A 22,192-nucleotide genomic window follows, 5' to 3' on the forward strand; every position below is an offset into this window, starting at 1 on the left:
GTGTGTGTGTGTGTGTGTACTGTATGCATCCATATAATGTGTGCATTTCTGCATGTTTTTTCTAAATTCTTATTTAATTTCATAAAATTGTTTTGAAATGATAGCAGGAGATACAGAGTGTGAGCGGTGTCTCTGTTTCTTATTTCTGTGTATTAGGTTCTCCAGGGTTACCAGGTGAACCAGGGTATGTAGGACTCAAAGGAAGCCAGGGCAAAGATGGCATCCCTGGACCTCCTGGATTGAAAGGAGAGAAAGGGGGTAAAGACTTTGCACAAATATGCGAATGCGTTCTCAGTCCCAGATGCTTATGAGATCATTTTGCTGAATTGATACAAATATTCAGAGTTTGACACATTTCAAACTTTTAACTGACTTGGACTAAAATCCTTTGGCTTCGTACACAACTCATAACATCTTTCGTTAAACCAAAAGCAAAAAATGTGACAAGTCAAAATGAAAACACAATTTTTTAATCAAACAGATTTTCAGACTTGGAGGCACATTCACTACAAAATAACTGGATTAAACTGCTCACTGTGTGGCTAAAGAGAAAGAGGAGTGAGCGTGTGTACAATTTGTTGTATGTCTGACAAAACATGTTTGGAAACATTATAGAAAATATTTGATCTTAATTATTATTATTATTAACAGGCATGTGTTTGGGGGGATTGTGTCATTATGAGTCAGCACCTTCAAAAATACAATCACAATAATTCTGGCACTCCCCAGTAAAAGCACCCTATACATGATGATATTGTATATATTTAGGCCCAATCTCATTACTTCTTTTACCCCTACTGCTTGTTTTCGTGTGTCACCCTATCTCCTTGGAACGGAATTACAAGGGGTAGTGGTTGTAATCTTGCCCTATGAAATGGGACAACACAAAAAAATAATAAAATAGACTAACACAAACAGATTAACAGGATACTAGCGGTGATCTTTGGGCGACCCGGGCCGACTTCAGTGATAGCAGAGAAGGGAAAAGTTCAGCGGCCTCACTGTCACATTTACAGTATCATATGCTTTCAAAGAGGGGATTTAAGACAATTAATTATGATTACCCACCCCTAATTCTTCAGTGATAGGATGCTGAAGTCAGCTATTTGCCAGCGTTTTGTTCGAATTTTCCTGTTCCAGCTTAAATGGTGCAGCAGTAAGTTTCTGGTGCTTCAGGTGTCAGAACTGCAGGACTATTTCAGGTGGAACCGGGAAGATAAGCTAGCTAGCTATTGAGACATTTTTTTTGGAGGGCCATGTAGACCTAACACTTTGCCCTACCCCTCTATCTCAGCAAAACAGAGGGCTAAGTGACAAGTGGGTGAAATGGGACTGGTCCTTAGTTTATTACTGTCTCATGTAATGCCTTGGGTTTAAATAGATAACATAATGCATCTTTTTATCTTGAGGGACTGCAGTTGGAACTCATTCTGTAGATTGGTTGATATAGGAGCACAACAATATATGTGTATTTGCCAACAGAGACAGCCTGACAACATGCAGTTACCCACATGAACACACAAACAGTGTTTCAACTTAATTGTAATTTCCTTTTTAGTTCCTGGATACGGACTACCAGGACCACCAGGTGCTAAGGGTGGGAAAGGTAAGTGTCCATTACAAATAAATGTGATACAATTTTTTTTTATGCATGACATAATACCAGATTCTGCACCCCCTCAAATGGGAGAGTTTGTTTCTTGCATGTTTTGGTGGCGTTCGTGGTGGCAGAAGTACATGCAGTACAAGTACAACTGGTTGTAACATTGCCATTTAGCGTTAATATAATAACAGAGCTCCTCGCTTTTAGCAATTCTGTACACATGTATGAGTACAAATGTTCAATCCTTATGTGATCTTATTGTCTTCAGACCAAACCACATTCAGATTATTTGTTCCGATGCACTGCATTCTTCTTCCATTTAAAATCATGTTAGAAGAATTCAAAATTCAGTATATGTTGGTATGCCCAGTTTAAAGGCTGCGAGACTGGAACGTTATAAAGAAACTAGTGACCAAAACATTGCAAAAAGCGTTCCGACAAGCCGAATGCTTGTATTCATTTGTCAGGTTTGAGTGTTTCAGATCGTCCAACTAATCTTAATGTAAGATAGATGCAACACAGGTGAACACAAAATTCAGCTTCTAAACGATCATCCCATTTACTGAAGATAAAGATTTATTTCGAACCTGGATCACCCATGCGGAAAAATGAACTGCCTCCTCAACCCAATAACTGCTTGTGCCACTCTTGGCAGTAACAACTGCTATAAAACATTTGCAGTGAGTCTTTTACATTAAGGAGGCATTTTGGTTCACCCCTCTTTGCAGACTTGTTTTAGTGCAGCTACATTGGAGAGTTTTTGACAGAGTCTATAAATGGGCAAATGACACATGACCTGCCCTTTAAAGGTCTTGCCACTGCATCTAAATGGCACTCAAGTCAGAACTTTGACTCAGCCACTCCAAAACCTTAATTTTGTTTCTTCTGAGCCATTCAGAGGTGCTTGCATGCCTTGGATGATAGTCCTGCCACATAACCCAACTGCAATTGAGCTATTAGTCACAAACTGATGAGCAAACCTTCTCTCACTGTGGTTTGCTGGAGTACCAGAGCCTTACTAATGGCTTTGTAACCTTTTCCAGACCGGTAGATATCAATTAATTTGTTTTGCATTTGTATGTGGGTCTCTTTAAAAGTGGCATCACGTGCTGCTTTTTTGAGACCTTCTAACATGCTTAACATCGCCAGACAGGTTCCTTTTGGATGATGTTAGGGTTAAACAGCTCTGACAGTAATCATGCCTGGGTGTGTCTAGTGAAATTGAACCCAATACTCCAATGAATTTGGTTAACTGGTTGATTTAGTAGGTAAGGCTGCAGTTGGTTTTTCACATAGGGCAAGGTAGGGTGCAATAAATAAACTGCAATAAATATAATCATTTAAAAACAGCATTCTATGTTTATTTGAGTTATCTTTGTCTAATGTTAAAAGCATGATGATCTGAAACATTCAAATGTGAAAAATATGCAAATATAGAAGAAGCTGCAAAGGGGGCGAATGGTTTTTCACAGCAACATCATTTTGTTCAAATCATCTAAGACATAGCCTACCGACCTGAACTACATGTGTTTATATTGTGTTTAGGCCAAAAAGGGGATCACGGGCCTGGGGGCTCCATGGGACCACCAGGTAGACATGGACCAGAGGGGGACCGTGGGCTTGATGGTCTACCAGGACTACCTGGGTCCACTGGGAAACCAGGTGAACAAGGGTTGTGTGTGGATGGACCTAAGGGACAGCGAGGTTGTGATGGACCACCCGGAAACCCAGGTGAGCTGATCGTCATAAAATATCACCTGATGTTGTTTGATTGATGTAAGCCGTTTTAGTTTGGCATACTTTCTATTTTTAATTTTTTTATTTGTGATAATATACAGATATACAATCAACAGGCAAAACAATTATTTCCACATTTTTTTTCCATTTGCAAAAAAAGAAAATAAACCAAATAAAAATAAATAAATAAAATAAAATAATAAATAAAAATAGAAATAAATAAATAAACACCAAATACACCACACACATTAAAATAATACTAAACACATTAAAATGATAAAACAGTTTACATTCCTTATATCTAGATGGTCAATTAAAGAGGTAAAAGTAAAAGTAAGGTCAGGTCATGGTTGCTAAGGTCGTTATCAGTCCTATTCATATGGATAGAGGAAGGGTGAGCCTAGGTGTTTGGGAGACTTTTTAGTTTTTCAAAATACAAGATCACTGGGTCCCATGTCACATAGAATTTTTTTGTTGAGTGTTTTCTAGAAAACCTGATCTTCTCCAGCCCAAGGAAAAGCATAAGGTCACAAAGCCATTGTGAAACCAATGGGGGACGAGGTGATTTCCAACTAAGTAGGATTCTTCGTCTGGCAAGAAGTGAAGCAAAGGCAATAGCTTCTTTGATCCTGTTTGGAACACGAGTGCAGCCGCTGATCAAACCGAATATAGCAAGTTGAAAATCCGGTGCAACTTTTAATTTAAATGCTGCTGATAGACATTCTGCAATTGTGAGCCAAAAATTATATAACGTTGGGCAAGACCAGAACATATGAGTAAGGTCAGCTCTAGCAGTGCGACAGCGATCACAAATTTCATCTACCCCATTGTAAATTCTTGACAATTTAATCTTGGAGTAATGCATTCGATGGAGTACTTTAAACTGGATAAGATTAAGTCGGGCACAAGATGATGATTTATTGATCATATTCAGAGCAGACTCCCAGGTGGTATCTGATAGTACTACACCTAACTCTGTATTCCACGCAGTTCGTATTCGATCCACTCGTGCATTATCAGTATTGATAGTCATATTGTAAATTCTTGAGATCAGACCCTTGCTAAACACTGACAATTCAAGAATTTTCTCCCAAATGTTTTTAGATGGTAAAATTGGGAAGTTTGAACATTGACTGCGTATGAAATTCCGGGTTTGAAGGTAACGGTAAAAAGATGAGGATGATAACTGAAATTTAGATGCAAGGTCAGTGAAAGATGCGAAAACTCCGCTAATGTACAAATCTGAAAATCTAATTATACCCTTACTATGCCAGGCACTGAAAGTTTGATCCATTTTTGCAGGAATGAATAAGTGATTATTACATATAGGACCCAAGTTAGAGAACTTGTTGAAGTCAAAATGACGTCGGAATTGAAACCATATTTTTAAAGTAGATCTAACAACTGGACATGATGTATAATTTGAGATGGGTAGAGGTAAATTAGTAGTAACTAGAGCTAACAATGACGAATTAATACAGGAATTTGCTTCTGAGACACACCAGTCTAACTGTGGGCACTGATACCATAGAACTATCTTTTGTGCATTGGCTGCCCAATAATAGTACAAAAAATTAGGGAAAGCAAGACCTCCTATACTTCTTGGTCGCTGAAGAAGATTCCTATGTATTCTAGGGGTCTTACCCTCCCAGACAAATGATAATAACTGTTTATCAAGGGAAGAAAAAAAAGCTTTTGTTAAAAAAACAGGAAGGCTTTGAAATAGATACAAACTGGTTTAACAGAGTTCTGAATTAAGACTGTGATGTCTTCTAGTAGTCCAGCGCGATGCTTGGCGAGCTCGGCGACAAGCTTATCAGTTGAGAGGGGCACCGGCTGCTCGCTCTCACCTTGACCTGTTCTTTCTTTCTCCTTAACGGGAGCCGCGGCCGCCATGGTTGCTAATTTGCCGGCTAGGCTGGCGGAGGCCCTGGTCGCTGGAGGTTGGGTGTTCTGCGCCTTTTGCTTTACACTGCTCATCGTTATCAGTGTATATCAAACGAGGGTTTTATGTTTTAGTTTATGAGGCTTTTAGGCGTCAAATTCACGATAGTAAAAGTTAAAAGAGAAAGTCATATGTTTGGAGCTCCTCACACGCACGTCCTCCCTCTACATCGCCATACCGGAAGCCCAGTTTGGCATACTTTCTAAATTCATTCTAGGCTGCCATCTCACCTCTGTGACAAAGCAGACTCGGAAACTGAAGAAGGATCCATGTGCAGGTTTAATAGTAAAAGGGGTAATCCAAAACTCATGGTCAAAAGGCATACAGGTCACAGGTCAAAGGTCAAAAACAGCAAGTCCGTCTGAAAACCAATCATCCAAAACACAGGGGCAAAAGTCCAGGCAGAGGGTCAGAAACACAGGACAGGTAGTTAATCCAAAACCCCTCAGTATGCAGACACAAATGAACTGGCATATATATATATATATATATATATATATATATATATATATATATATATATATATATATATATATATATATATTTTAATATAAAGGTGTAAGCAAAGATTAACAAATGAACATGGTGAGTATGTTTCTGGCACAGCAAATTTAAGGTTCATCAAAGTTTCTTCTTTCTTTGCCCTTGGTGTCGTGCACTGTTTTTTTCTTTTACTTTGAATATAATTTGAAATGTTTTCTTATTCTTTGGAAAATGGAAAAAAACTCATACTCCTCTGTGTGATTATATGTGTTTCATGTGGTTCTTGGCCTTATTTGTTTATGTGCAGGACCCCCAGGGCCATGTGGTCCTCAAGGGCTACCTGGTCCTGGCCTGAAAGGTGATAAGGGTGACTGTGGGGTTTTCGGACCAGCGGGACTCCCTGGTTCCAGAGGAGACTGTGGCCTACCGGGGCCACCTGTGAGTAACTAAAACAATTACCAAACAGTTACCAAATATAAACTCACCAGCCGTTTTATAAGGAACACCATTCCGATATGCCGTAAGGCTCCCCTTTGCTCCCATTTGCATAGAATCAACATGGTGCTAAAAGCATTCCTCAGATATTCTGGTCCAGGTTAATTTGAGTGTCTCACATAACTATTGCAGGTTCAGTTCTCCTGTTCTGCTGCATCTTATGGGTGTGCCATTGGATTGAGATCTGGTGGCTGAAGTGGTCATTAAAAACCTCAAACTTACTGTGGTACTCACTGAACCAGGCTGAGAGGATTTGTGCTTTGTGACAAGGCACTTTATCATGCTGGATGTGCCATTAAAAATGAGTAAAATGTGACCATAAAGGGATATGGTATGGCAGAAGTATGCAGAAAGGCTGTGACATTCAAAGGATGCTTGACTGCTATGAGGTGGCTCGGTATATGCCAAGAAAGCATTCCCCACACGATCAACAGCAGCAGCTTGAACTGATACAAAGCAGCTTGGGTCCATGGATTCATGATGTTTACACCAAATCCTAACCCTACCATCTACATGTCACAGCAGAATAGTCTCCAGTTTTGGTTAACCTTTTCTCACTGTAGCCACAGATTCCTGTTCATGGCTAACAGCAGTGCAACCCAGTCTGGTCTTTTGCAGTTGAAGCACATCCACCTCAAAGTTTGACTTGTTGCGTTTTCAGAGATTCTTTTCTGACCACTCTTGTAAAGAGTAGCTTTTCACAAAGGCTATTACAAAGAATTTGTACTGAAGATGGTCTTCATTTTTATCATTTTATGTTTTATAATGTAATATAATATTTTATCATTATAAGATTTGTTTAAATATGTGGTTAAATAAGAAAATCAAGTTTTTTAAGGAATTTGCTAATGCCACTGTAATCAAATTTGAATTATTTTCTTTAAAGGGTCCTGACGGGACTAATGGTTGCCCTGGCCTCAAAGGAGAAAGGGGACCGAAGGGTGAATTTGGACCACCAGGTAAGAAGTATCTCAACTCAGATACAAATAGAATTGCAGAAATGTAAAGAATATTCTCAGATGAAAGCAAAACAGCAAAACACAAGGTTAAAATAGTAGTAGTAGTAGTAGAAGTAGAAGTAGTAATAATAATAATAATAATAATAATATCAAACTGACGCAGTTAATATAAGATGTACTGCCATTTTGACTAAATTGTTGCCCTAAGTAACTTCCCTTTTTTCTGAAGTTCATTCCAGTAATTTAAGTGCCTTAAATTTCTTAGTTTCTGTAAAAATGTTTGAATTAGAAATTAGTCAGCATTGGTTACTTTACTAGAAAAGGACACTAGACCTAAACTTGCAGGTTAAAAATGAAGAAAAAAAAAGTTTTTAAACTATGCACCTCAATGTGGGGAGTGGGCAAAAGTTATGATGCATTTAATACTGTGTTTTTTTTTTCTCCTCAAAATTTAGAAATTTTGCACAAACATTTGCAGAATGTAACCATATTTAGGTTTGTGTTGACTTCAATATCAACAAACATGTCATTTGACCAGGGGTGTTCAAACCTTTGTGTACATTATTTCCACCATTAACGCTTGATTAGTTCAATAAATTCTTTAGAATCCATAAAAACATGACCTTTCCATTTTCACATTATCCTGGTCAAAAGATGAGTGAAATAGTGTGAGGTTGCCTTTTATACATTACTCATGACTAACTAAATGTATTTTTTGTTTATGTATACTACCATACACTATAAGATGCTGGAGCCATTAACTGTAATTCTGATTTAAGAGTGCTGATGTAGATGAATTGCACTTTTCAGGTCAAACCGGAGATTGTGGTCCATTTGGCCCCGCAGGTTGTCCAGGTCTGAAAGGACTGCCGGGATATCCAGGTAAGATTTCATAAAAATCTAAAGCTGAACTTGCTGTATTTTCCTGGGATGTTTGTTATTTCTGATCATTAGTTAAAAATAATGATGTACAAAGACTGAAAAGCTGAAAAAAGTCAAGCAAAAATATCTGAAAAAGTATTTGTGTTTGTTTGTTGTTTTAGAGGAGAAAGAAGTTGAGATTTTGCCGTAGAGATGAATGAAATGAGATGAGAGCTATTGTTGTTTACTAGTAAACTGAAACTGGTTTGTGCAATAGAAGTAACCACTGTGATTGATCTGTTCAGGTCCTAAAGGGAAAGAAGGGGTCTGCAGAGACACTCCTGAACCTGGAGACCGGGGTCCCTGTGGGAAGCCAGGAGACATAGGAATAGCTGGACATTGTGGCCCTCCTGGGCCACCTGGGCCAGAGGGTACATGCACACAGACACACATGTTCACATACACAGACATGCATGAGGAACCATCCATACACGTAGACATGTTAACTGGGACACAAGCAAATACCTGTCTCTCTGTCTCTATCAGTCCCACTGAATTTCAGTAAAGGTGCCTCAATAATGTATTTCTCTTTCCTGTAGGAGTCAAAGGCTGTAAGGGACTTAATGGCAACGTAGGTGGAACCGGTCGTAAAGGACTACCTGGAGAGACGGGGGACAGAGGGTATCGAGGTTTAAAGGGTAGGTGCCACTGTATCTCCATATTTTGATTGAACCTTTTGTTTGACAGGCCCTGAATACAAACTCATGACCCAGTCTGTACAGTAGGAATAACTATTGCATCCATAAGCAGTTAATGTAATTCAGCACATTCACATACGTTGCTTACTTATTCACCTATTCAGAAAATAATTTGAAGTTGTTCTGCGTGGTGTCGTTGGGCATTTTGAGTAATTTTGAGTAAATAATTACTCTTTTTACGGTTTAAAGTGAGCTGCCGGTTACTAGTACAATATAGTATTAAAATGCATGGTATACAAAATATATAGTATAAAAAAGCGAATAGTGTAAAATTAAAAATGTAGTAAAATATTTCTACAACTTGACTTTGATGTCTGCGTTTCAAACTCATTCACCCTGTTTGTGATTTTGCTATATTTATTGTTTGCGCATAAAAGCACAAACAAGCCCAGTGTAGTTTAGCTTAACGAAGAAGATTTGGGAATCTGAATTAGTTTCGTCGCTGAATCTTATTAGGGATGTTCTGGAGTCTCGCTAGAAGTTAAAGACGGGCATAAGGTGTATGATGTTCTCCGTTTTGAAATGTTGTCATTTTAAGATGGGTCATTTAAGATTCAATGATTCTGTTATTTCAGTTGCTGCTAATATTACCTTCCCCATTATGGCCACTCATTAGCTGTGACTTTTGAGAAAAACAAATCTGAAAAAGGTGTTTAAATTAATAAAATAATATATCATACTTTCCTTACTCATTTTTCTGTTCAGCTGTGTGAGTTCATAGCTGTCCATGATCTGGCAGCGATAAGCCAACGAATGCTTCAGTCTAATTCAGGAACACTTTAAATTCTGACTGCACTTCCATTGGCGTGTGCTGTGTGTGTGTTGTGTTGGCTCCATTCCTATCTATTATAAACCTACGCTGCCTGAGGTAGAGCTAAAAGATGAATATTTTTATATCAAAATGGCAATTTAAAAGATTTTTAAAATTTTTTTTTATCGCAAGATCTGCTGTTTTAATGATATCCTACATTACTTATAGTTGCCTCGTGAGTTTTAAATGGGAAGTGTAACCTAATAGCGCAGAGCTTGTGAATTGGCATTCAGGCACACCGCATTATGTTCAAGGTTTATCCCTGAAAAAATAGACGTCCTGCACTTCTTGGTGAAAAAAAGACCTACAGCTGTATTTAAAGAAAATAGTTGCATATTCATCTTAAAAATTGCAATTAGAAACGTTCCAGAAATCGTTCAAACGTAACTCGAGGGTTTCTAGTTTCTTGCCCAGTAGAGTTGGTTGGTAATCCATCTATATTTCTGTGCAAAGCTGAACAGAAAGTAAATACATATTCTCCACAGGGAACACATTTCTGCACATTTTAATGCACAGGTCCTACTAATTTGTTGAACCTATTCGGGGGAAAAATAGAAAATATGGCCTGTGCATGATTTATATTTTCCTTGTATTATTACTTGTTTATTTTTGTAATAGGTTAAACTTAGCATATAAATAGAAACTGTGCACTGACATTTGCAGAAAAAAATGCTATATTTAAATATGTTCTCTGTAGGGGGTGTCAAGTTATTTTCACTTGTGTTGTTTCACAGTGTTGTTCAGTCTTTTGCATTATTATTAATTAACATGGTTCATGCTTCATATAAGCTAACTTTAATCTAGTGGAGCAGCATTTTGGTACCAGCTGTCTAAGACAATGGACCAACTCAGCCACGGGAACCACCAGAGTCTGCACACTGCCTCATTCATTATCACAGTGGGGACAGGTACCAAATTTGTTTTCACACTCAAAAAAAGTCCAAGGCAGGCTCTGCATTTTGATTCATCAGAAAGTGCAGTGTTGTGGTCAGGAGCACTGGGCAGAACCCCTTTTCAGGCGTGCCGTGTTCAGAACCGTGCTCAGCTGAGTGCTATGTGGTGTTGTGGAGTGTGTGTGAGAATTTAAGGTGGTTACTGTTTACTGCATTAGTACTCAGATGTGCCACTGCTTTTTCAGGAGCTCCAGGTTGTGCTGGTAGTGCTGGTCTGAAAGGCAGTAGAGGGCTGCAAGGGCAGTGTCAGCCCAATGGAATCGACGACAGCTTCTTGTTCACCAGGCACAGTCAGAGACCAGATGAACCATCCTGCCCAGGAGGATCCAAGCTACTCTACTCTGGATTTTCTCTCCTTTTTGTCAACGGAAACAATAGGGGACACGGGCAGGACCTGGGTAGGATACACAAACATAGACACCCTTTAAGGCCTAGGCTTAATTGTTTAGTTCATTTGTAATCCAGCTTACTGAAGTGAAATGACAAAGTTATGACAACTGACAGCAGGTTTTAGGGATGCACGATGATATCAGAATCGTATTAGTACCATCCGATATTTGCTTTTTAAAGCTGCATCAGGCCAATGCTTCTATTGCCCCGATATTTCAAACCAATATTTGTGCCAGTGCCAGAAAAGCACTGTTAACGTTTAGATGACGCTGTCTAAGATAAAGCAATGCAACTAAAATGTCTTCTGCAGCACCATGTACAAGCAAAACAAAGCTACCTACCAAAACTGGTAGGTAGTTTCATACATAAAACTCTTGGTAGACATTTCTGAGGGCCTTAGTAAGGCTTATGTAGGTGTCATGTAGCCTTAAGAATGCTACAAGTAACAGTTTAGATTACATTAGAATGTTTGTTTATTCGGAAGAATGTAACCTATACAAGACTATACATGCAGTAATCAGTGTAGCCCCCAAAACTTATTTAACAGTACAGTGTTACATTCTGCAGCTCTGTAGTTGGAATACACAGATAGGGTGAACAGTGAGTGTTTATAATAACGTATGATTGAAAATAGGATACTAGGCTACTGTTGGTTTGCTAGGCTACTATGTATACATTTTACAATAGCATTGGACCTCATTCACCATGTCTTTTTAAGTTTTTCTTAAATTTGTTTTTGAGAAAGGAGCTAAGCAAAACTCTCTAGAATTGTTTGGACCTTTGTGCTCTTGAGTGTGCATAGATTCTGTTCTTAATTAAGATCAAATCCCAAATAAGAACTGTGGTGCCCTTATATAGGGACGCAGCATCTTATGTACCTATAGGTATCAACCTCTAGAGACGTCTATAACCTCTAGAGAAGTTAGAAATAAAGGTGACAGGTTTTTTTTTGAAGCAGTGCCATATAAAAGGCCTTTTTGTTGCTTTTTTTTTATAGATATTTAGTCATGGATTTTTACATTTGGTACAATTTAACACTAAATATAACTTTAATGAACTGGTAGCAAAATACAACCCAAATCACATAAATGTCTAATAAATATAATTAATAACATTCTCAATGAACTGTTTTTCTGCCGGGTAATTTACAACCCCATTCCCAAAAAAGTTGGTACACTGTTTAGAATGTACCTAAAAATACAATGCAATGCAATGATGGGCAAATATTGTAAACCATATTTTCAAAGGAAAATACTACAATGACATTTCAGATGTTGAAATTCAGAAATTTTGTTGTTTTGAAAAATATTTGGCCATTTTTCATTTGATGCCAACAACACATTCCAAAAAAAAGAAGAAGCTTGGGACAGGGGCGTGTTTACTGGGTTTACTGCTGTACTACCTTTTCTTTTAACGACACTCTGCAAACAGTTGCGAACTGAGGAGGATCAACTTCTATGGTTTTGAAAATGAAATGTTTTCCCATTCTTGTTGATATAGCATTTCACCTGCTCAGCAGTTTCCTTTGTCATATTTTTCATTTCATAATGCGCCAAATGGTTTTCAATGGGTGACCGGTCTGGACTGCAGGTTGGCCAGTTTAGCACCCGGAATCTTTTGATACTAAGCAATGCTGTTGTAATACGTGCAAATATTATTTGTCAGACCTTTTTTCTTGACTTTGCTGATCATTCCCAAAGTCATTACTGATTTCCTAATGCCGGAATTTTGTATTTTCATGTTTGTGTGTGTGTCTGTCGGTATGCATGTCGGCAGGCACTCTAGGGAGCTGTCTACAGATGTTTTCCACAATGCCGTTTCTTTACTGCAATACCGGGAACACCTGTCGCTATGCCTCTCGCAACGACTTCTCCTATTGGCTGTCCACAAACATGTCCATGCCCATAGACTTGGCTCCTATATCTGGTGATTCTTTGAAGCAGTACATCAGCAGGTACGCTCAGAACAGCCATGACTTCTGACACACAGGCATGCATTTATGCAAAGGTATTTTCTCATATCCGCTGTCCCTTTGTCTCTACTCCTCTTTCAGGTGTTCTGTATGTGAGGCTTCCACTAATGTAATAGCAGTGCACAGCCAGACCACTCAGATTCCAAACTGCCCTGCTGGCTGGCAGTCTCTGTGGCAGGGGTACTCTTTCGTCATGGTATGAGCCATAACCATCATTAAAACAAGCTATACCACAATTTTACATTTATTTAAATGCAAATCAGTTGATTCACTTAACTTGATCTCTTAAAGAATCATAGCTACTTTACTGAATAGCTATGACAGCTAAATCTGTAATTATGGAATAATAATTAACAATAATCAACCCTGCTTCACAGCTTATGTCCAGTGATCACATAACCATTGTATTAGCCACTTCATTAATATCATCTCTTTGTCCATTTTATCAGCTCCACTTACAATGTAGATGCACTTTGCAGTTCTACGGTTATAAAATCTAGCCCATCTGTTTCTCTGCATACGTTGTTAGTCCCCTTTCACCCTGTTCTTCAATGTTCAGAGCCCCCATAAAACCACCACCAGCACCACCACAGAGTAGGTTTTGAGTGTGTGTTGCACTGGTACAAGCAGATCAGACACAGTAGTGTCTTCTCACTGTCTGCTCTATTAGACACACTTGCCTTGTTGGTCCACTTTGTAGATGTAAAGTCAGGGACAATAGCTGTAGCAATAGTTTGTGTTAGTCATCCTCTAGTCATTAGTGCTCACAGGATGCTGTTGGCTGGACACTTTTGGTTGATGGACTGTACTCAATCCAGCAGTGACACTGAGCTGTTTAAAACTCCAGCAGCACACACTAACACACCACCACCACATCAAAAAAAAGTTTCTTCTAAGCTATGCCACATAAGAAGCTTTTTTGTTCCCTGAAGAAACTTGCGCTGCAGTGCTCAGAATAATCCACCATTCAATAATACCTGCTCTGGTGTGGTCAGGTGAGGGTCCTGACCACTGAAGAACGAGGTGAAAGGGGGCTAACAATGTATGCAAAAAAACAGATGGACTACAGTCTGTAACTGCGCAACTATAAAGTGCACCTGTATAGTAAGTGGAGCTGATAAAATGAATGAGTGTAGAAACACGGAAGTGGTTTAACTAAGTGGCCCGTTGGTTTAGGTCATCATGTTCAATGTCATGACAGTTAAATAGAGTACATTTAAAAAAATAGCATGTGACATAAACTGCTATGTAACTGTCGAGTTATTGTGCTGCACGTTTCTGTGACCCTAAAACTGAGTGTTCAAAATTTTTTTAATTTTACAAACTGTTTTAGATTGGTTTGTATGTTTTCCTGTGTCTAGCAAACGGGTGTGGGTGCAGAAGGCTCAGGACAGCCGCTATCTTCTCCGGGCTCTTGTCTGGAGGATTTCCGAAAAGTTCCATTTATCGAATGCCACGGCAGTGGTACTTGTAACTTTTACAGTGATTCTTACAGCTACTGGTTGGCTGCTCTGGACCCAAACCAGATGTTCAGGTAAATTTTCACCTGTGGGACACTTTCTGAAGATAGATTTTTTATTTTTTTTACTGAAAAGAAAGTTAAAACTGGAGGTACAACCCCAATTCCAATGAAGTTGGGACGTTGTGTAAAACATAAATAAAAACAGAAAACGATGATTTGCAAATCCTTTTCAACTGATATTATTAACTGTACAATATTCACTCATTTTGAATTTGATGCCGGTACAGGGGCGTGTTTCCCACTGAGTTACATCACCTTTCCTTTAACACTCAATAAGCGTTTGGGAACTGAGGACACTGATTGTTGAAGCTTTGTAGGTGGAATTCTTTCCCATTCCTGCTTGATGTCCAGCTTCAGCTGCTCAGCAGTCCGGGGTCTCCGCTGTCGTATTTTGTGCTTCATAATGCGCCACACATTTTCAATGGGAGACGGTCTGGACTGCAGGCAGGTCAGTCTAGTACCCGCACTCTTTTACTACGAAGCCACGCTGTTGTAACACGTGCAGAATGTGGCTCTGCATCGTCTTGCTGAAATAAGCAGGACGTCCCTGAAAAAGACGCTGCTTGGATGGCAGCAGATGTTGCTCCAAAACCTGTATGGACCTTTCAGCATTAATGGTGCCTTCACAGATGTGCAGGTTACCCCTGCCATGGGCACTAACAGCCCCCCCACACCATCAGAGATGCTGGCTTTTGAACTTTGCGCTGAAAACAATCCGGACAGTCCTTTTCCTCTTTGGCCCGGAGGACACGACGTCCATGATTTCCAGAAACAGTGTGAAATGTGGACGCGTCAGACCACAGGACACTTTTCCACTCTGCGTCAGTCCATCTCAGATGAGCTCGGCCCAGAGAAGGCGGCGGCGTTTCTGGGTGGTGTTGATATGTGGCTTCGCTTTGCATGGCAGAGTTTTAACCTGCACTTGTAGATGGAGCGACGAACTGTGTTCACTGACAGTGGTTTTCCGAAGTGTTCCCGAGCCCATGTGGGAATGTCCGTTACGGAATGATGTGGGTTTTTAATGCAGTGCCAGATTCTCTGAATCTTTTGATGATATTATGGACTGTAGATGATGAAATCCCTAAATTCCTGCAGTTGCACGTTGAGAAACGTTGTTCTTAAACTGTTGGACTATTTGCTCACGCAGTTGTTCACTAAGTGGTGAACCTCGCCCGTCCTTGCTTGTGAACGACTGAGCCTTTCAGGGACGCTCCCTTTATACCCAATCATGACACTCACCTGTTTCCAATTAACCTGTTCACCTGTGGAATGTTCCAAACAGGTGTTTTTTGAACATTCCTCAACTTTCCCAGTCTTTTGTTGCCCCTGTCCCAACTTCTCTGGAACGTGTTGCAGGCATCAAATTCAAAATGAGTGAATATTTACAAAAAACAATACATTAAATATCTTGTCTTTGTAGTGTATTCAGTTGAATACCGGTTGAAAAGGATTTGCAAATCATTGTCTTCTGTTTTTATTTACGTTTTACACTTTGGGTTGTATAGTAAACAAGTAGAGTTTGAGGTCAGATCTGAAATACAGATGGGAGACATAATAAAAGAAAAGCTTGAGTAATATACCAAGTACACCAAGTTCAGATGCTTTCCCACAAGTGTACTACTTACACTGATAAACATCATCCCACACTCTGTGACAGAAATAAAAATGCTTAGCTCCTGCTGGCCTTCCAACTTACTAAGACATTTTGTTTTGTTGACTATCTGTATTTGCCTTATTTGTGCATTTCTATATACATCAGCAATAACAGTAAAGTTTTATAAAATACAAATACCATTCTCACCAAGAAATTGACATTTTGTTGAATATCAAACATAATTTAGCTTTAGCTGGTGTTGTATTAGCTAGAATTCATCTGGCATGCAAGAAAACATCTGCAAATATGTACCTTTGTTTTGTCCCTCAGTAAACCAGTCCCACAGACACTGAAACAAAACTGCCAAGGCAACGTCATCAGTCGCTGTCAGGTCTGCATGAAGCACATGAAATGTTGTGACAAAAAATGAGCTTTACAGCTCACCTGGCTGCCACAGAGACATCGGCCACCTGCCCAAATATGGTGAGACGCAAGTTCCTCACAGACCCAGCTGAATCGGGCGGTTCAGTTTGTACTCTCCTTTGAGGTTCCATCCCATATTCAGTTATGTTTGTGGTTCCTGCAATCTGCAAAGGGTCTTGATGGATGGGCATGTACGCACAGAGCACTATGAGGAAACATAATGGGGCCAACTTAAAAGTTATGGACTACTTCTCTGCCTGTTCTCTGCAGGGGTCATATGCGTCTCATCTAGTATCTTTTTCCTTTTTTTTTTGCGTATCACTGGTGTTGGAACAAAACCCCATATTTCCATTTTGTTGCTTCTCAGTTTCTGACATAATTTGGAAATACCCATGGTCTTATACCATATGTCTACATTTATGACGAATGGTCCAACAGAAATGACCAAAATTACTTGGAAAAAAACACCAGTTCCACTGACTTACATTAAAAGCAGAGTACGTTTTTTCCTTCATCTGTAAATTGATCATTTTGGAGATATGAGTTTTGATCTGACAGCAGCGATATCCAAACGATCACCTTGTTCAGAGCACTTGCTTATTGAAAAGACTTAAATCAGAATAAGCACTGACAGTATTTTACTGCGACAATTTCCTTCATTCTTTTTTAAAGCCTGGTCTTAACAAATTGCTTTCAGCATCTTTGCTACAGTTCTTTGCTACAGTTGACTTATGCCTTAAAAAGCTTTTGTATTGATCTTCAGGTTTATTGAACTATAAGAGAGGTGAGAATGAAAGTTTGTGTTTGTCTGTGTTTGATCAATATTTTACAGTGCTATTCAGAAGCACTGAGACAGTGTGTATTTATAAGGTCTTTTTAAAGTAAATGTCCTGTATGGGCCCTTGTATTTTTACAGTACTGTGCAAATGTTTTACTTTCCAGTCAAAATGGCCCTTTATTACAAGCTGTTTGTTGGCATCAGGGAAAAAACAACAACATATTTAACAAAAAATGACTGACACCTGAACAACTAAACCTATATTTCTGCCTGTATTACAGCTTCCATTCTTTTTGGGGGATTGCTTTAAGTTTTTCAAAGATTGCTGCAGGGGTGTTTTTCCACACCTTATGTTCAGTCTTAGAAGTAGGTTGCCTTTTCTTCGTCTCCCAGTCCCATCATCGGTAATACTGAGGTCTGAGCTCCGGGGTTCTCAGGGTTCTGAGAACCCCAGCAACCTAGAATTCACAGCCCTGTTTGTCACAGTCAGATGTTTGGGTGTTTGTATGTATCTAGACTTAAAAAGTAAATCCAGGGTAGGTCGATATGTAGGAATCATGGAGAGAACTGTCTATATTGGTTTAGCTGTTACCCACGTGGCTCATCTACTGTAGTATATTTGACATATTTTACCTTGATATTCTTTGTACCTTTTAAAGCTTGTTTGTGCCTACAATAGTTATAGCAGTAACTTAAATTTATGCACATTTTAATATCCTATTAGAGATACATTGCACTGTGTAATATGAAAATATGTACATTTTTCTAATAAATGTGACTGACTCAGCCTAAGCATTAAAAACTGGTTTATATTCCCATAAATAATAGTTTTCCATCTATGTAAAACTGAATTGCCTGACTGAGACTGAACCGTAGTGCAGACATCCAGAGGTTGTTCCTGATGATCCTGTGACTGGATTTGATCTTAAAGGATTAGTGTTTGATCCCAGCTGATGTCGTCCTACTACTGTAATGGTGTGCCCTGGAGTAAGGCACCTAATTCCAAGTTGTTTCAGGGAGGTTCTCTCTGTAAGCAATATCAGTTAGTTCTTCTGGAAAAAGTAATTGTGTTATGAGTTATGTAATCTTTATTTAATCAGCGTCGGAGTACTGAGGTTATCCTAATGTACAGTCGTTCCCTTGGAGCAACTTAGTTTCAATTGACTTAAGGGTGAAAACAAGAACCTCAGAAACTGCAGCCATTTATTGGAAGATTAATTTCCTGTATTTCTTACCTGGATTTTTACCTGCAACCCTACATCTAGTGATCTATTAATGCTCCACCCGCAAATGCATTTCATTACAGCCATTCTGAAGACTTAGCAAAAATCTTCTTCAGCCTGAAGAGATGTTGTAGCTTACAGCATTCATCAAATAAGACTTTTAATATTTGTTAATCGTCATGCAAATTTCCTGTTTACAATGCTACACTACCAAGCTTGGAGAACTGAGTACCAGAGACCAGCACAGTTTGCCTGCTCTAGCATGACAACCAAACCTGGTAGTCAACTGGTGAGATTAATGAGGTGTGACTGAACTAGAAAATCAGGACCGGAATTCCCTAGACCTGCTGTAGATGATGGAAAATGGATAGCGGCAACATTATCTCGCCACCATTTTTAATGCTAGCTGAACTGCATTAAAAAAAAACTTACTCAGCATATTTTCTTTCACACACATGCACGGTATAAAATCTTGTGAAATTAATAACACTCTAAATTTGAGTTGTTTGCTATGATTCTTCATTAGGCTAAACGAGATTTTCGTTAAAGTTCTGTAAAGCTTGTCTAAACTCCTAGGAGTCTAAAACTGGGAGGGAGGGTGGCATGGACAAGTCAGTTGCATTTATTATTAAAATACACTGCAAATTTTCAACCAGGCATGCCTATTTTCTTCATTTGGGGTCACTATTGTTCTCAGCTTGTCTTAGACCTCAGTGCTAAGGTGTTAAGATCTATGAATATGCACGATTATGCAAATAATATGCACCCCCGTTTCTGAGCAGCGCACCTCCCACCACTATCCTACACACTGGCTCTCCCTTTGAACAGAAGTGAGAGCAGAAAAGAAGCACACATTATAACTTTAATCATCAGAAAGACTCTTTCGGCCACTTCAACACCAGTCAATCGATTTCACTCACTGACAGTTGAGTCTTTATCCCATAAACGTGGCTCAGTGCATCGTCAGTGAGCTGGAATTGCGTGTGGGTTAACCTTCTCGATCAGCTGACAACAGCCTCTGGTTTAAACAAGGGTATGAATAAAAGTAACTTAAGCTAGAAACTCCATTTGATTTGCATATTGATATGGCTATCTGGTTGGTAAAGAACAGAAATTTTGTAATAGAGGTTTTGTATTGTTTCAGCTTATAACACATACAGGATACGGTGGTTGTGATTTGAGCAAATGCGAGTTGTAACTCCAGCCATTCCTTAATCCAATCGGAGATCTTCACTTTATTCTTACATGCTGTACATTTGTATGTTTATGAAGCTTGGAAGTGCCGTACACATTGATGCTGATGTGTAACTTTATGACTCCATGTCCAGGATGAATAAATCTTCTGCTTGTTGTCCACACAGCTAGCTAACCTGCACACTCTCATTTATGAAGCCAAATAAAAGCACCCAGCAAAATGTCAGGAGTACTTGCAACCTAGCTGCCGATGTATTCTTTCCGTTTATTTTTAGAGCTCCAAAACATTCATGTATACTAATCAATAAAAAATCTGCTTATTGTGGATCACAAAAAACCTCCTAATGATGCATCATAATATTATACTGTATATTTTTTCCATGTTGGCCCCACCTTCTCGCTAACTCAAATTAGGCTGTATTACTGGACTTTACACTTACATTACTTACATTACTGCCCTTACACTTTATAACTGGTATGTATTTGCATTAATAAAAGATTTTTTTGACGTTCCATGTTAACATTAATGTTTAGAAGCTCGTCAGGATGTTTCTTAATCGAGATCGCAAACATGTTGATGTATTTGATCTGCTGCCTCTTTGTAACGAGGGATCGTATCAATACTTGCAAGCATTTACATAAAAGTAACTTCACTCACACAATTCTTAAGGCTATCAGCTTTTTATTTCAGATTTCAGTTAGCTAGCTGTCGGTAACCAATGTAAATTGCACCAAGCAGAAATGTGGGCCAGTTTTAACAGAGAAAATGTATGAAATTTGGTTAAGTAATAAGAGAGTTTATGGCTGATTTAATCAAGAGAACTCATTATTTCTCAGTGCTGTGCGAAAGTTTTAGGCATCTAAGGACATTTTTAAACAATTTTACCTCAGCAGTGACTTTATTACAGTATACATTAGAATAAATTCATATTCATATTTCAAATAAACATAAAACAATAAAAGTAACAAGAATTTCTTGGGTCCATATTTTTCCTGGACACAGCCGCCACAGAGACTCGTTAATGTCATCATTTACATCATGAGCACAATTTACTGAGCACTGATTGGTCAAACCAGGAGCTGCTTTTTCACTACCTATAATACTGGGGCTTTGAAAATGATTAAACAAACACACTGACATCCAGAAAATCACTATTTATATATATATAATTCTACACACACAGACATAAATTTTGGTTATTCAAATATGAACACTTTTCACTTTTCTCAGCAAATCAGCACATACTACACAAAATGTGTCTTGGGTGTCTAAGACGTTTGCACAGTACTGTGTATACTGTATGTTTAAAAGCAGATGTTGACCGCTCCAACACGGCAAGCGCTATTGTGTGGCCTCACATTTGAGAAATACAGAACATTCAGAATCTGTGTTTTTATCTATGGTTAAGGCCTTCTCGGTAAACTAACTAAACCTCCAGTGCTTAACGACTAGGGCGTGGCGGCTGTACCACACCTCATGTTTGACCTCAGTGGCTTTGCATTGGAGGCAGGAGCAGCATGTTTGGGCTCTACCTCTCAGCTTGGGTGCTTGTGATATGTTGAAGCTTGTTGGTGCTGTACAAAACTAAGCTGCCATGTAGCCCCCACCCCCCCCCCGATTTGCTTTTTAAGTGTATTTTGAATTGGAAAAATTTGACCTCTGTACTGTAGTAGCAAAGTATAGCTTTGCTGCAAGTATCAGTCTGTATAACTGTAACGCGCTACCCGAGTTTTTCCTCATCGTCTTTAACTGGAGGTGGTTTTATAAATGCTGTTATGTTAAATAGCGATGCAATGGTCTGCAATAACCAAAATTTATATGCATGTATAAATGTATGTCAGTAAATACTGTTTAAACCCTAATGACTTCCTACTGTGCACTGTACAAGTATTTTACGTTTATATTTACTGGTGCATTTCTTTATTTGCTGTGTAAAATTTCTCTTCTAACTCACACATAACCTTCATTAAGGTGTTGCACTAATTGAATGAATAAACTTTCTGATGACGCTTGTATGTTTGGTGCCTACCTTTTGCTCATTTTGTCCCGTTTTTAGATGTATTAAGTAGTGTATAACATTAATTAGAAACCATAAGATTTCAACATATAGCTAAGTAGTACTTGGCAAGTTCTGCTGGAGAGAAATAGCCCAGTAAATACATAAGAATGATTGACATGTTTAAAATACTCCTGTTATGACATTTGTGTGACATGGAAAATTGAAAATGACCCTTTAAATGAAATTTAAAGATGTGTAATCTCTACATCACAACTGACCGTCTTGACTCCAGTGCTGCTTTAAGATTATCTTTGAGTTTATAGTGAGCATTACCAGGAACACTGAAAACAAACATCTAATGTAAATCTAAAGTATCGAATGTTCCAGTCTCCTCTCAGTTTCCTTTCCCCTGTTGACCACAAGATGGTAGATTGGAGCTGCATTTGAATATTAAGGAGGAATTCCACCATCAGAGAAATGAGCAGTCATTC

General features: G+C 38.8%; 1 protein-coding gene across 1 annotated transcript in view; it reads left to right on the plus strand.

The window, feature by feature from the left end:
* col4a3 (collagen, type IV, alpha 3) overlaps nucleotides 1-20,209 on the plus strand; it is a 106,042-nt gene extending 85,833 nt beyond the window's left edge. Inside the window, exons 40-52 of the mRNA XM_037546897.1 lie at nucleotides 157-258; nucleotides 1,559-1,606; nucleotides 3,149-3,334; nucleotides 6,076-6,206; nucleotides 7,150-7,222; nucleotides 8,033-8,104; nucleotides 8,389-8,514; nucleotides 8,683-8,781; nucleotides 10,791-11,003; nucleotides 12,772-12,949; nucleotides 13,049-13,163; nucleotides 14,329-14,501; nucleotides 16,414-20,209. Coding sequence (XP_037402794.1) covers nucleotides 157-258; nucleotides 1,559-1,606; nucleotides 3,149-3,334; nucleotides 6,076-6,206; nucleotides 7,150-7,222; nucleotides 8,033-8,104; nucleotides 8,389-8,514; nucleotides 8,683-8,781; nucleotides 10,791-11,003; nucleotides 12,772-12,949; nucleotides 13,049-13,163; nucleotides 14,329-14,501; nucleotides 16,414-16,513 — 1,616 coding nt within the window. The 3' untranslated portion in view covers nucleotides 16,514-20,209. The remainder of the gene's footprint in view (nucleotides 1-156; nucleotides 259-1,558; nucleotides 1,607-3,148; nucleotides 3,335-6,075; nucleotides 6,207-7,149; nucleotides 7,223-8,032; nucleotides 8,105-8,388; nucleotides 8,515-8,682; nucleotides 8,782-10,790; nucleotides 11,004-12,771; nucleotides 12,950-13,048; nucleotides 13,164-14,328; nucleotides 14,502-16,413) is intronic.
* Nucleotides 20,210-22,192: the final 1,983 nt, after the last annotated feature.

The sequence above is a fragment of the Pygocentrus nattereri genome, chromosome 17 (assembly GCF_015220715.1).
Source record: "Pygocentrus nattereri isolate fPygNat1 chromosome 17, fPygNat1.pri, whole genome shotgun sequence".
NCBI classification, from domain to species: Eukaryota; Metazoa; Chordata; class Actinopteri; order Characiformes; family Serrasalmidae; genus Pygocentrus; species Pygocentrus nattereri.